General features: G+C 36.5%; 1 protein-coding gene across 3 annotated transcripts in view; it reads left to right on the forward strand.

Moving 5' to 3' along the window:
* The window catches only part of TMCO3 (transmembrane and coiled-coil domains 3), a 73,014-nt gene extending 61,261 nt beyond the window's left edge, over positions 1-11,753 (forward strand). For 2 of the 3 annotated variants that reach the window (XM_049856234.1, XM_049856233.1), the window contains 4 exons: positions 1-151; positions 5,041-5,120; positions 6,209-6,358; positions 9,146-11,753. In XM_049856234.1, coding sequence (XP_049712191.1) covers positions 1-151; positions 5,041-5,120; positions 6,209-6,358; positions 9,146-9,259 — 495 coding nt within the window. In that variant the 3' untranslated portion in view covers positions 9,260-11,753. Of the gene's footprint in view, positions 152-289; positions 3,879-5,040; positions 5,121-6,208; positions 6,359-9,145 lie in introns of those variants that run through there. The other variant, XM_049856235.1, reaches the window with a different exon arrangement.
* The last annotated feature ends 4,745 nt before the right edge of the window (positions 11,754-16,498 follow it).

Here is a 16,498-nt window from a genome sequence, read left to right on the forward strand (position 1 = left end):
ATCACAGAGCTATTAGATGTTTCCATGGAACTGGGCTGTTTCTTGGCTGGAGCACTGATCTCTTCTCAAGGCCACATGGTTACTGAAGAGATTATGTCATATATTGAACCTATTCGTGACTTTCTGGCTATCATTTTCTTTGCATCAATAGGTAATCTTTTTTTCTTCATGTCATAATTTTTAAATTTTATTTGTTAGTATTTATGTTTGTATTTAGTATTCTGTAAAAGCAGTTCACATAAAAATTAACTGTACTCAGTATGTCTTGATTTGGATTGCTGGTTGTCAGCAAGTTTTCTAGAGTCTGAGAAGACATCTTATAAAAACGAGGGAAACATACACACTAAAGGGCATCGGTTGATTGCTTATCATAGTTTATTAGCATCAAGAATATACAATATGTGGTCATTAAAGACAATTCAGAAGACCTTAAGAAGGAATAAGAGCTTCATCTTTTAACATTATGAAGCACATGTGACTTCACAGAGGACAGATTATGGGAATTCAGCATGTTAGCAACTTTAATATATCAAAAATGGTAAGTTTTAGAGAAAATATTAATTTTGATACAGAAATTAAATTCAGCATGTCTGAGATGTGGTGCTCTAAATATTTGACTTTGTCTCAGGGCGTTTCAAATGGTTAGTCATGGGAGAAGTGATAGACAATAACAAAATCACAAGAGTTTTTCTATATTATCATGCATCCATTTGGCACCTTTTTACTCACAATACCTTTTATTGCCTGGACAGCTCCTGCACTTTCTCACTGATCCGCAGATCCAGTGCAATTCCAATGAGACTCTTTCTCTTTCCAGTTGACTCTTTCTCTCCTCCCTTTCCACTCTCCTCTTTCTCTGATCCACTCTTTTCCTTTTCCTCCTCTCTCCCCTCAGCTCCTCTTCTCTGCTGCATTCTTCTACAGCCCAGCCTTCACTACTGGCGACACCTCCTCAGAGTGCTAAATCAACACACCAATTTCTGATTCTTTGAGCTTCCATTCCACATTGATGGTTTACCTTCTCTTCCCTCAGTTCTCCTGTAGACAAGGTCCAATAAAGCTGATGACATGTTAACTTAATTTTTTTTTTTTTTTACTACATTCCAATCATGCATTCCATTCTAAGATTACTGCCAGGTCGTTTTAACTAGTACTGCCTGCTAGGATTTCATAGGATATGATGTTTTGAAATTGCTCTTATTAAAAAACTAAAATTCCATAAATATGTTATTTTAAGCGTATGTATTTGCTTTTGTACTAGTCAAATTAGAATTCCTGCTATATTCAGAACCATGCTATTGTAATAAAATAATAGTTGTGCATGTTTTTGCTTTGGCATTCACACTCTCAGTTTATCAAAAGGAATTCAAGTTAATTTTCCTGCCAACTGAGAAACTTGTATACAATTAGGTTTTTATTTTCTAGCTTGGCCAGGGATAGAATCTTTTTGTTCTGGGCTTCTTCAGTCTTACACTTTAATACGGTTAACGAGCAGCAAATAAATGGCATCTGTTTAATAGGATGGAGCCCTGGTGGCATAGTCACCAAAGTGCTCAGCTGCTAACTGAAAGTTCAGTGGCTCCAACCCACCAGCCACTTCACAGGAGAAAGATGTGGCAGTCTGCTTCTATAAAGATTTAAGGCCTTGGAAACCACTATGGGACAGTTCTACTCGGTCCTGTAGGGTTGCTATGACTCAGAATCCACTTGACCACAGGGCTTTTTTAAGTTGGGAGATAACCTTTACTTTCGCGTGTAGAATCTAAGATACAGCATACTTCCAACCCGTTGCCATCTAGTTGATTCCAACTCATAGTGACCCTATAGGACCGAGTAGAACTGCCCCATAGGGTTTCCAGGGAGCAGCTGGTGGATTTGAACTGCCGACCTTTTGGTTAACAGCTGAGCTCTTAGCTACCGTACCAGTAGGGCTCCCTGATCATGATAGCTAGCTAGCATTTATTAACACATACTGTGTGCTGGATATCAGATGGGCTATGTGCTTCACACATCGTATTTTATTACTCATCCTCCCCTCAAAATCCCCGTTTACAGATGAGGAAACTGAGACAGAAGGTGGTTAAAAATTTTGCCCAGGATCCACAACTAGTAAGTGATAGATCCAGGATTTTAACCCAGAGAGTGTATATATACTGTTTACTATTGTTAAATATATGTTTGGTATTATTTAGAGAATGAATGAACATAAATTAAAAAGCTATAATATTGTTCATTTGCCCTCCTGTCAAAGTTGATGTGGCAAAAATATTGGAATTAAATTTCATATTCTTCCTTCCTTTTGCTAATGTTTCTACGTACTGACTTTAATCCATCCTGTTTCATAATTATTCATTAAATGCCTCCTTTGTGCAAGGTGTTGTACTTTTTGCTGCAAAAGATACATGATTGAGTCAGAGTCCCTATCCTCGAGTCTTTGCTGAGAGCTCACTGCTTGTCCAGTGCCAAGTGTTTAGCTGTGACCGTTACAGACACAGTCCCTGTCTTGAAGGAGTTTACAGACTGATGCAGGAGACAAATGAGTAAATGTATAAATATTCCACAGTATTAATAAGCAAAAGATACAAGAATACATTGGAGAGTACCTGACTCACCCTTGGGAAGGGCAGAAAAAGCTTCTTGAAGAAGTAAGCCAGGCGGACATCCTGAGGAGAAGGAGAAGTTAGTCAGGTACAGAGGAGAGGAAGGACAGGAAGGTCCTAGGAAGAAAGAAAGGCATATGCAAAGCCCAGAACCAAGAGATAGGGATGGCAAGATCTGTATGATTGGAATAGACCATTCCCAAGGGGAAGAGAAACAGATTAGGCTACAGTGGTAATGGCCAAATCAAGATGAAATTAGGACTTTATCCTGAGGTATTGGGGAAATCATTGGAAGCTTTTATTTTAAGCAAGACCATGACATAGGCAGATCTGTGTTTGAAAGAAAATTCTGACTCCCCTGTGATTGGGGGCAGGAAACCAGGTAGGCAGAGAGCCACTGAAGTAATGGAGACCAGTGTTTTCCAAACTGCAGGTTAGAGAGTGTGAACTCCATTCAGTGAGCCTCTGATGAGATGGAATAGATAGGAAATACCACAACATGTCACACACATGGTAAGTGTAGGAATTACTCATTAAATTTATTTCAGTTATGTATTGATATTGGATCGTAAGGTAAATAATTTCATTCTGTAGATGGCAGTTTTAACAGTTGGTAAAACACTGTTATTTGAACCAGAATAGTCACAGTAGGGCTGGCAGGAGGTGAATGTATTTGAGAATTACCAAGGTGCTGTCTGCAGAACTTGATAAATAATTGACGTGGAGAGTTAGGAAGACGCTCAGATTCTGGCTTGAGCAAATGGAAAATGGTGTTGCCATTCATTGGTTCAGGGGACACAAAGTTTAGTGGAGGAGGAATTCAGTTAGGAACATGTCAAGTGTGAGGGCCAGAAGTTCATCCCAACAGAAATGTTCATTCGGCGGTTAGTATGGGGTTCAAAAGAATGATCTGTGTTCAAGGCACAGGTTTGGGAAGTAAGTTGTGGGAATAGATATTAACAAAGGAGGATGGGTAATGAGACAGAATCCTAACGAATATAAGTACTTAAGGGGGGATCTGGAGGAAGAGGAGCCCAAGAAGGAGACTGAGAATGTGGAGCCAGAAAAAAAAGTTGAAGAAGGTGGGTGAAAGCAAGTACATTCATTACTAGAATGCCAGCTAGAGTTTTAAATATTATAAAGGTGGTAGATAGCTTTGAATTTCGAGGAAAGAGGAAATTGTACCTTTGGAGGAAAAGGGGGGATTTTTACATTGTGCTTCTGAGTAAAACATAGTTTGTGAATAACTAAATTGGTGAGTCTATTTTTTTTTTTTTTCAATTTTTAAATACAAGCACTTTTGATGGAAAGAAGAGGATCCCTAGGTAGTCTTTGTTTTTTGTGGCGGGATGGAGGTATACTGAGAGGTGGAGATAGCCTTACACAGGTAGGTAGTCCAGGGAAGAGAAGCATTTAATGAGGGCTGTGTAGAGCAGGAAGTGATTCCTCTCTCTTCCCCATCCCACCAGCAAGCATGTTCCTTTGTCTACCTTGGCAAGGACAAAGGTGCCTGAGAAGGTGCTATAGAAAGCAACTTTGTGGTTTTAAAATGGGATGGTGAGGTTTCCAGGAGAAGATTTTAGAGCAAGGAGAGAAAATACATTCAGGGAAAAATGTATTCTGCTGTTTTTTCAAAGCGTGTGAGGCAAACAAAAATTAAAAATTTTGAGCGTCACTATGAAAAGGCTCTAGTGAGAGCTTTGTCATCACTTAAATGGCCTTCTGAATTGAGTTGGTGGGTGACGTCGTTGGTGCTGTATAAACGTATACTGTATGTGTTTAACTTTCCTTTTTGGTGGCTATTCTTACGGATTTGTAGATGCCCGGAATTACCTGCATCTTGCTTAGAGTATTTTCATAAAGGAAAATTAGACTTAGTAATTGCTGCCGATCAGATTTTACTCTCTTTTTCTGAAGGTAAAATCTGTTGGAGGAGGTGAAGTAGTGAGGATACAGCACCCAGTTAAATGTGTCCATTTGGGGGCAGCCTTTTCTCTGGTTAAGCTGGAAAAGGGGAGAGTATTTTAGAGAGAGCTAGATAAGGAACAACAACAAAAAAAAAAAAACCCTAAATCCATTGCCATCAAGTCGATTCTGACTCATAGCAACCTTAGCGGGACAGACTAGAACTGCCCCGTAGGGTTTCCAAGGAGCGCCTGGTGGATTCAAGCTGCCAGCCTTTTGGTTAGCAGCCAAACTCTTAACCACTGTGCCACCAGGGTTTCCAGATAAGGAACAGGCTCATTCCAAATGCTTTTATGAGTGCTAAATGAAAAAATCATACAAGAATTTAGGATTTTGATTTGATTCTTCTATTGAAACAAATGTAATGACCACACTAAAATCTGTAGAATTATAATTGCAAATGAATGTAAATTTGTTTGGAGCCTATTCCTATACTCATAAAAGAATTAACTGATTTATTCTTTTTTTCTAACAGGGCTTCATGTTTTCCCTACTTTTGTAGTATATGAACTCACTGTCCTGATGTTCCTTACTTTGTCAGTGGTGATCATGAAGGTATCAGTTTTTCTCCTAGGTATTTCGTGATTGGTAAAGTTCATATTATTTTATTTTACAAAAGCACAAATTACTCCCTTTCCCTTGGGCCTAATTTCTTACCAATAACTACATTATGTTTATGAAACCCCAGAAATTTCATTTTCTTCTGACAAGTCTGTTTGAGAGTTTTCATTTGCTCACTTTTTGGAAATCTCACCGTCTCCATCAGACATTGGTTATAACCCACAGTTTAGAAGAGGTTCTTCTGCTCATCTGCTCTTGGCAGAGGCTTCAGGGCAAGCGGGTTTATATTAGACTGGGCTGGGTTGCATCAGTCTAGTAGACTGTCTCAGAATTTCGTATGTTTAAAATTGGGAATTACCGAAAATTGGAATGGGAGAAACGACTTTCTGTATCCTCAGGTTAAGTCCTTGCATTGTAATTTGACTGTTGCTCCAAATGACTGTAGAGAACAGAGCCCTGCTGTTCTGATGTATGACAATTAACTGAAAATTATTTCCAACTTTCCCATTAGTCTCCTCTTCGTTGCTACAAATTACTGAGTTGCCTATACCGACATTTAGTTGAAGGTGTAATTACCTGTTCAGTACCAGCCTGGTTTTTTGGATTATAAAAATTGACCTAAAATATTTTTATCTTAAGGAACCAGAATCTCTAATGATTGTCGAGCTGTCATACCAGCTCCGGACTGCTTACTTCTGGATTTTGTTTACTTGAAAGAATAAATTTTCTCTCTTAAATTTTTAAAAAAAGAAAACACATCTTGAATGCTGTATAATATTTAAGGCTATTAATTAGTTTAGAGGGGAAAAAAAAGCCTCGTTTTCTACTAGTGAACCTAAACCTTCGATTTTACCTTCTTGTTCTTTATGGATTTATTTTTAAATGTTTATTTATACGGTACCTCATGCATATTTGAAGTGCTTCTGTGTGTATTTCCCCTACTTTATATGTTATTCAGGTACTGTTTTAGTGGCTTGATATTTTGTATGTAGTTTTTGTATTTTATATGTGTTTTAATTACAAGTATCTGAAGTTATCTGGGGCTTTGTTTTAAAAAAATAACATGAAGGCTGTTCTCGCAGTTTGTTTTGGCAGCGCTAGTCTTATCTCTCATTTTGCCAAAGAGCAGCCAGTATATCAAATGGATTGTCTCTGCTGGGCTGGCCCAAGTCAGTGAGTTTTCTTTTGTTCTGGGAAGTAGAGCACGAAGAGCAGGAATCATTTCTCGGGAGGTGAGCCTCTCATTCATTTTCTGCAAATTTTCCGTGTTTGTTCAATGTTTTAACACTTTATGGTGTTTTATTTGCAAATGTTTCATAATAAATGCTTGATTACCCTAACCCTAGGCAGATAGCGTAAGTCAAGATTACAGAAAACCAGGCGGAGCAGGACTGAATGACGTGGGTAGGCTCACATTCAGCAACAGAATTGGAATTGAGATTGAAACTGTTTGTTTTGTGAGGTACCACTTAGGTTGGGCCTTGCTGCTCTCTCACGGAGGATGATTTTTAGGTGATGTGGAAGTTTTTAGGTTAAAGTTACCAGTTAATACTGCTCGACGGTTATCATAATCTTTTCCAACGAATCTAATTAAGTAACTGATATTTCCTGTGAAAAGAAGTAAACTAATTTTTTAAAGTGGAACCACTAGCTTGCACATTAATAACAACTTCTAAGAAACATAAAAGTGTGCCTTTATACAAAATCTCATACGAACTTTATCTGTGTGCATCCGTTATAGCTATAAACCAGGCCTGGAGAACTACTAACTTCTTCTCTGGGCTTGTCCTCTAGGGAAGACATCTGTAAGAGATGTAATTTGAATTTACAATTCTGAAAATATCGACCATTTTTGAAAGTATAAGATGTGAATGTTATTCCATGAAAGTATCTTTCTTTGCAAAATACATTGTAACATTTCCTTACTTTCAGAAGTTGACTTAGAATTGTTGTTAAAAGTGCTTCTAAAAGCACTGTCTCCAAATTCTGGGTAGCTGGAATTAAAACCTTAATACAGACGATAACAAAGCTTCCTCTGTATAAAATGCCTAGAACTTTTTCCTGTTAATAAACGTATATAAAAGCTGTTGGCTTTTTTGATCAGCACCCATCTTTCCCCTCCTCCCCTCCTCCCCTCCACAATAAGTAGACGAGTTACATTTTTATCTTTAGACATTGTTGAACAATAGTTGGCATTGTCATAACTTTAGGCACACCGAGTTGTGTGTATGTACTCTCAAACACAAATGTCCCCACATGTCCCTCTATTTACTACACGCATAAAATGAATTGGCCTTACGCTTTCCTTCTCTGTTCTCATCTGCCTTCTTTTTTGTTGTTGTTGTTGTTATCTGGTCTTTTCATCCTGGATCTGTGCATCTTTTAATGTGTCTCTGTGTGGCTTTCTCTGTGTTCCTTTGTGGTGTGTGTACATGCGGTTGTGTGTGTGAGTTCACTTATGTGTCCGTCTGCTCTTTTTTGAGGTGACCTCATCTTCTACATTTTTGCTCATTTTCTGCCTTCTTTAACTGGCGGTTAATTAGAACTTGATGAATATAATTTGATGATTCGTGATTATCTTTTTAAAATTGGTAAGAAGTTTTGTGTTTGCTTGTGGGATGTGGGTTATGGTGTAAATATATATGATTTTAAAAGTTTAATAGCATTTAGAACCTAAATTTTCTTTGAGGATCACGGAACTGAGATAAGTATTTTCCATGAATGATCTGAGTACAAATTGATATTGTAACTAAGGAAAACATTTTTATAACTAAAAGTAGAGCCTTACTGTTTCAGTGAAAGCAAGGTGGAGACGAAATGGAATTCTTTCGTTTGTTTTGTTTTGTTTTTTTGATGGATAACACATTGGGTAATAGTTGTAGAAATCTGAATTACTTGCTCCCCAAACTACCATACTTTGACTCATTGGTGTACTGTGAAATTGCATGTGTTCTGAAGAGGGCCAAGAAAACTAGACTGTTTTTTTTTTTTTTTTGGTCCAGGCTTCCCAAGTTGTGCTGAATTAGCTCTGCTTCTCTATTTCCCAGTTTAGAAATAGTCAGCTTCAGGATTCTTTTAAATTGTTGATTTGTAGACACAGAATTTCATGTGTTATAATTTCCATTAAAAATTATTTTTTAACCTTTAGCTCTCTGTCTTAATCTAAGCTCAGCTTTTTATTTCTTTCTGATGTCTAAGCAAGCAAAGTTAGGATATGTTCAGGCTGATTCTTAAAGCCTAGCAAGAATTTTCTTCTCATTTTAATATTCTCTGATCCAACAAATGTCATCATAGAGCTGGCGAGAGTCATTAATAGAGTTGCCTCATCTTCGCTCTCCTTGACTCTGCTCCTCTTTTATTCTGCCCCCCCCCCCCACAGAGAGAGCTGCATTCCCTTTGTTGCCATATTGCAGATTAAAATCCCCTATGCTCATATGACAATTTTAATCGTGTGGGTATGCTCATATGACAATTTTAATATTGGGTTATGCAGATCTGCTCCCTAATAAATTTGGGCTGAATGAATGGTACATTTTCTATTAATACAGTGTGAGATGCTGCTAAATATTCAAAATTAAATGATGGTCTTCTTGTATCTGGTAAATGTGTGCAATATAAGTCTTAATATTAAAATACACTAGAAATAATTATTGAAGAATGGAATTATGTGTAACAGAGCTCTGAGACCTAGTCCAAGGATGCTTAGTATAAATAATTCATTATAAGTCAGTATGACAAGAATCAGAATCAACTTGATGACAACTAACAATAACATGATTTATTAGCAGATCCTATAGTGTAGACCCTATGATAAGACCCCAGAGCTAATTTACCACAACTTGCAAGTCTGGACAAAAAAAAAAATAGTCCAATTTCTTGGCCCTCTATTTACCTACTGTCAGTTTAGAACTGATTATAGCTTTGCATTGAATGTCAAGTATCAGTTCCGATTCACATTCTTTTTGGCTGTGCTGTAGTATGTCATAAAGAGATAATGATTTTGCACTTTCGATTTACAGGTCTACCTCCTTATATTAAGCGTGACTACTCTTAGTCTTTTACTTGCTCCAGTATTGTGGAAAGCTGCAATTATGAAATGTGTACCAAGACAAGAAAGACGATCAAGTATCTGACAGACTCAGTAACACTGAAATAATAAACAACTTTGAAAAAAAGCAAACCTCTGTACAAGAAAGCAGAAATCAGACAGTTGTAGAATTCTTACAAGCTTTATACATTGGGAACAAAATAACACTATAATAAAGGGCTGGTGTCTTCATATTTGCCCAGCCTTTACCCAATAGCCTTTGTCATATTCTAGAACCTTCCAGAGTGATTTATATGGAGTCAATTGATTACGCACGGTAGAAATGTAACATTGCGTTGTACATATCGCCTTGACTATTTTGCCTGGATGTGCCTTTCTTTCTGAAATTAATGTTAACTTTCTATGGTTAATTCATCAGTTCATGATTTTAGGGGAAGAAAGAAAAATTAGAAAGGTTTTTAATTTATTGGGCAACTTTAGAGTTGTAATCTGTTTGTCAAATATTTGTTATTAAGCATTTCTGTGATGTGAAATTTTAATTCCGGCAATGTGTTTGGAATCTTACTTTTAATCCTTAAAACCTATGTTTTCTAAAATGAAATGAATATATTATAGATGTCTATTAGCTTTTTACCATAACAATTTTAAATAAAATAGTTTCATGTCTGTTTTTATTAAGTATGTGATTATTTTAAAATACTTGGCTTTAGATGGAAAGAATATGCATTCTTTAATAAAGATAATTTATGATCAGGGTATATTAATTGAAAATCTTTTTTTTTTCAAGTTTTCGTTAAGCTAATCTTTGCATAAAATACCAACAAATTTTTTTATAACATGATTTATATATTACCATGTTATTCTCCAAGAGACCAGGTTAATGCAGTGCTATTGAACAAAACCTAAGTTCTAACTTTGATATTTAAAATATGTGTTGTGGCTAATGTATGCCCTATTTTAGAAAGCCATACAGGGGAAAGTCTGGAGTGACAAAAATGTTAGTTAGGAATTGCAGATTAATCAGTAATATAAATTAAAACACTTTGAAGTAAGATGAAGTAAATTTTATCTGAAGTAAATCAATGGAGAAATAATTTTGTAAATGTGTTTATTTTTAGAAATAAGGCATTGGTTTTAGTCGTTTCTAAATTACACCAAATTGTCTGCCACCATCAGGAACTGATTACCTAATAAGCAAGGTAAGCACGTGCTTAGAACATTAACAAAACAGAGGCACCAGCTGCCAAAGCAGAGAGCCATAGACGCCGGCAGACAGGACAAAAGGAAAAACGAGTGCCACGGTGGAAGGGAAATGACAGGGCACTAAGTGAAATTGATACCATTTTATAAGTTTTGTATACAATAACAAATTATACTTTACTTTTCATTTTGGACCTATTGGGTATAGCCTCACATTCAGTTCTCTCTCATCAACCACGTAAGAGCACGCCAGCAACACTATCATCACCTGACTCGTGACGTATCTGGTCCTGTCCAGAGCAAACCAAATCTTCAGATCGAGCATACCCTTGTATTTGTATTGTGCTCTTTGTGATTGCTCTTGCCCTTGTCGATTATCAGCAGTAATCCAATGAACTGTGAAGAGACAGCATCAAAGGATGGAAAGTAAGCACACAAGTGGAGATCTGCAAAGGGCCCCCTAGTAAACGTTGTACAACAAACGAGTGAAATTATTTCCAACTGCCTTGTAAGTACTAGTTTCTTTTACTATCTCAGGCCTGAAGAACAAAAGTACATGTTCCAAATCAGCTTTTTTACTTACTAGTTTTCAAATATAAATTTTCATGTTAATGTCAAAATTTGAGAATGTGAATTTTATTTTATAAATTCTACTTGTTTTGTAAATTTTATTTATTTTCAATTATTCAAATTTATTTGCTACAGTAGAACCAAATTTTAAAAGCGACGTAATTTTATATGCAGGTAAAATGAAATGGCAGTAACTTAAGTGGAGCGCAAAAATGAAAGCTCACAGAAGATAAAAAGAAAAGAATTTGTCAATCTCTAAAGACAGTTACAAAATTAACTTCCTTTTTAAAATGTGATGAATCAGAAGAGACTTCTTCCATTGAATGCTCGAGTTTAAGGGGTGCAGATAATTGTGCTCTTACCACTAGTGCTGAAAATACTATTAGCAATACATAGGTAACAGAATTTTTCCAAATTCTGCATCTATTCCTTACTGTAGTAAAAAAAAAAAAAGTGTAGAAATTGAAATTACTTTAGTATCTGAAATTGTTGCATCTTCAGACCCCATAAATAACAAAAATACAGATCCTGCTTGGTGGGATAATTTTTCTTCCAATGATGTAAGTTGTTGGATCAAAAGAGGGCCAAGTGATTGTCAGCATCACAGTGGACCATTTGAAAATTCATGTCAAAAATTTCAGGATAGCAAACAAACAAGGTTCTGTAGCCAGAATATATTTCTAGGGTGTAAAACTAATGGTGAAAATTGTAAGAGGGAGTGGCTACTGTATTCTCCATCAGTTGACTGTTTATTATTTTGTTTGCAAACTATTCAGTCCTGACACATTTAATTCTTGATTCACCGTGAATGGATTTAGCAAATTGTTGCAACTGGAATATGATTGATAAACATGAAAACAGTTCAATTCACAGAGATTGTATGTTATCATATTTAAAAAGAAGACATGGTTTTGGCTTAACTAATGAACTGAAAACACAAATTAATGAAGAACATCAGTATTGGAAAGCTATTTTACAACATGTTGCTGTCACTGTAACAATCGCTGAGTGTGGACTATCTTTTCGAGGAAGAAATGAAGTATTTGGGTCCCCACAAAATGAAAATATTTTAGGTTTACTTGTTGCTCACTTTGATCCATTTTTTAGCAGGTCACATCTCAAAATATGGCAACAAAAGAAAGGGCAACCCATCGTTTGTCTAAAATTACTAAACTTAAGTGATAAAGTTCAATCAACTGTTTTCAGTGAAATAAAGATAGTTTGGCATTTCAGGTTGTCTGTGGGTTCCATTCCTCACCTTTCTCATACAGATCAGCTAAGTATTGTTTTAAGATACGTATCTCCAACAGAAGGAAAACCTGTCAAGGGATTTATCACAGTTACTAGTTTACAAAGTCATACTGGCAAAGAAACTGCAAATCGGATACTTCACTATTTATGTGACATTTGCAAAACTGACTTTTCTAATTGCAGAGGCCAGTCCTATAATAATATTGCCAATATATTAGGATGTTATAAAGATCTGCAACAAGAAATTTTAGAAGGTAATGAATATGCCATTTTCATACCATGTGCTATGCATTCACCTAATCTCGTAGGACATAGCACGGTAGATTGTTGTCTGGAAGCAGTTGTTTTTTGTCTGCTGTTCAGTTACTCTATACATTTTTTGCTGCCTCTGCTCACTGATGGGCAGTTCTTAAAACATATACAGACAGTGATCAAATATTAAAATGTCTTTCAAATACACGTTGGGAAGCATATGCTGTAGCAATGAGTGCAGTCCTGGAAGCATACACTCAGATTCTAGATGCCATAGAAAATATTGCTGAAGACCAGGCACAAAAAGGAGATTCCAAAAGAGAAGCTGAAAACATCGCCAACAAAATGCAAACACTAGAGTATATATTTATGTTGGCTATGTGGAATTTTTTTTTTTTTATGTGGAATAGTATGTTGCAACATTTTCATCAGACAAGTCAAGCTCTGCAAGATTCAGAAGTAAATTTAAAGACTTGCACAGGTCTCTACCAGTCATTAACAGCATATTTACATAATCTAAGAGAAGATTTTGAAAGCACAACAAAACAAATTCTGTCAAATACTGATTATCAAGCAGTTCACCATCACAGAAGCATTAGAAAGAACCAAGTAAATGACAGAAGTGCTCCAGAAGTATTACTGATCCAGAAATCCATTTTATGTAACCACACACTACACCATCATTGACACACTTGAATCTTGCATGAAAAGAAGGGTGAAAATGTATGAAGATCTTTCAAATAGATTTTCCTTCTTGAAGAAGAATGTATGAAGGCATCCAAGAAATTAGTGCAGACTTATTCCGATGGCTTAAATACAAACCTTTACAGAGAAGTGCAACAATTTTATTCTTACATGAAAACTAAGTTTACAGATTAGGAATGACAAATTTTACTCACGAAGGCATGTATGATTCCATAATAGAAGATAAAATACAGTGTATTTCCCAATGTTGAAATTACACATCTTCCTAACTTTAATGATCGCAAACTGCACAATGGAACATTCATTTTTGCCACTAAACAAAAAAAAAAAGAGACTCAAAAACCCTCAGTGTACAACAATGATTAAAGAAAGACTCAATTGATTATCCTTACTATGTGTGGAAGTGGATCCTCAGCAGCTTGATTGTGATTAAATCATTGGAGAATTTGTAAGAGCAAAGAATAGAAGTGTTTTTAATTGTAACATGTTAGAGATGAAAGAACTATCTAAAAATATAATTTGTTGTAATATTTGTTTTCTGATCATTAAATTTTCTTTTATGATATCTTTTCATCTGTTCATTTATAATTATAGCATTTATTATGAAACAAACATCAAAATTGAAATATGAGCTGTTCAAAGCAAAATTGGTGAAAGTCAAGTTTTCGTTGTGGGAGAGCAACAGAATTTTACATTGACTGTTGAAACAACTAAGTTCACTGACTCATTTTCTTTGTTGTGTGTGATGGCTAAGGTTGTGTGTTAACTTGGCTGGACCATGATTCTCAGTGGTTTGGCAGTTATATACTGATGTAATCACCTCCATGATGCAATCTGATATAATGTAATCATCTCCAAGTTGAGATCTTCTCTGAGCAGCCAGTCAGCTGAAAGGGAGTTTCCTTGGGGGTGTGGCCTGCATCCAATATATGTGGACTTTCTGGCAAAGCTCGCTGGCTTTTGCTCTGCTCTGGATCCTGCGTTCAGCTCGTTATCATCTGACCTCTAATTCTTGGGATTTGAGCCAGCTGCCTGCTCTCTTACCTGCCAATCTTGGATTTATCAGCCTTTTTTTACGCAGGTATGTGAGTTAGGCAAAGCCTCCAGCCTGACACCTGACCCGTGGACTTGGGACTTTCCAGCCTCTACAACCATACGTGCCATTTCCTTAATATAAACCTCTTTCTCTCTCTATATATATATGTGTATATACAGACACACACACAAGAAAAAACTTGTTGAGTCAATTCCAGTTCATAGCAACCCTACAGGATGGATTAAAACCGTCCCATCGGGTTTCCAAGGAGCAGCTGGTGGGTTGGAACTGCTGACCTTTTGGTTAGCTGCTGTGCTCTTAACCAGTGTGCCACAAGGGCTCCATTTCATATATCTATATATTTATGTTTCACTAGTTTTGCTTCTCTAGAAAACCCAGTCTAAGACATTGTAAAATATATGGAATATTCTTTTATTAGAAAATGTGGTATATGATATAAATCTTACTACCCAGTATCCACTAAAAATGTCATAATCCAATTAATCTCATTCAGCTAAAATGGCATACACCACTTTTGCATTCGATCATTAAGATTATAATCACATTTAAAAAGAAGTTACATCATGGATAGCTAAGACATATATATGTGTGTATGTATTTAACTCACATAATGGTGAGAAGAGGAGGGGGCACCGCAGATTATCAATGTTTGTGGGTCTTCACATGTCTTAATCCAGCCCTGAGCACCATTTTCCTTTCCATATTGTTTGGCTGCATTAAATGTTGCAGAATGTAAGTGAGGTGGTTTGGTCACGTCCCGTTTATCTGAAATTGACTTGTCCATCATTTTTTATCCTGAATGTCCTGTCACAACATCTATCACATTTTATCTGTTTTCACGCCTGTTTCCCCACCCAGGCAAATGATTATACTGAAGGCTACTAGGTTATGTTGAAAGCTATTTGGATATGCTGTATTTCTTTTTGTATCTCCAACATCTACGCCAGAGTCAGGAGCTTGTTAAATTTCATTGAACTAAATGAACCCTAATTGATGGGGGTGATATTGTTTCCCCCCAAATTGAAGTTATTATTCTGTGAGAATGGCTTTGAATCATAAGAATATGCATTCTTTAGTAAGGATCATTTATGATCAGGGTATAATTCATTTAAACTTATTGAAAATCTTTTTTTTTAATTAAGCTTTTTTCTTGAGCTAATCTTTGCACAGAATATGTCTTTTCATTATATGCAGTTAATAAAATTATTTTTAAGACATACTTAATAAATTATAATTAATTAAATGTGTACTTAATAACAAGAGGAAACACCTGTAGAGAATCTGTGCCTAATTGAGAATTCAGATATCTTGCTAATACCTAAATTGCCTACAGAGAAATGCTTTTCAAAGAGTATTGAAATGATCCCATGACCTTTAAACTGCACTCATCTACCTGGAGTCCGATCCCTCCTACCTCCAGCCTTCAGGACTTTGCTCTATTAACCATTTATCTTGCCGTTACCCTCTCTATTAGTGACTTCCTCTATAAACTTGCTCTACTTCTCGGCTCAAGTAGATGCTTGAGACTATGTGGGCAACTCCTGTCTGGAGGCGAGATAAGAAGGAAGAGAGGGACAGGAGCTAGTTGGAGGGACACAGGGAATACAGGGTGGAGAGGAGGAATGTGCTGTCTCATTAAGAGGAGAGCAGCTAGGAGGCGTACACAGCAAGGTGTGTATCACCTTTTGTATGAGAGACTGGCTTGATTTGTAAACTTTCACCTAAAGCACAATAAATAAATAAACTTGCTCTAGTCTGTCCCATACTAAACTAACAGTAAAACCCTCTCTAGACCTAATTTCTCTTTCTCTTCTTCTCATCCAGCCATCTGGAAAGGAGTAGACTACCCACTGCAGCACAGATACTCCAGACCCATCTACCTCCTAGTCCGTGTACCTCCTAGATAATACGGTACTTGAATGGCCCATACCATTAAGCTGGCTTTGTTATCCTCTTTCCATGCCAAACCTGCTATTCTTACAGCCTTCTGTACAAGTAATACGTGACTAGAAAATAGAGAAGGAGGAGGACAAACAGATTTGGGGGAGGCAGTGAAATACTGGTAAGTTCTGTTTAGACATTGTGAATTTGAGGTTGGCACATTTTGCCATATAGACTTGTTTCTATTTTTCCCCAGTCAACGCTGCTGCTTCATGAGCTTTCTAAGATGTAGGTTTGATTATTTTTAGTTGAGCATCCCCTGTAAACTTCTATTATCTGTACTTAGCTGTATCCCACCCATCCCCCAATTACACTATAAGCCCTGGAGGGCAGTAAACTTTCCCTGTC

The sequence above is a fragment of the Elephas maximus genome, chromosome 17 (genome assembly GCF_024166365.1).
Source record: "Elephas maximus indicus isolate mEleMax1 chromosome 17, mEleMax1 primary haplotype, whole genome shotgun sequence".
Taxonomy (NCBI): domain Eukaryota; kingdom Metazoa; phylum Chordata; class Mammalia; order Proboscidea; family Elephantidae; genus Elephas; species Elephas maximus.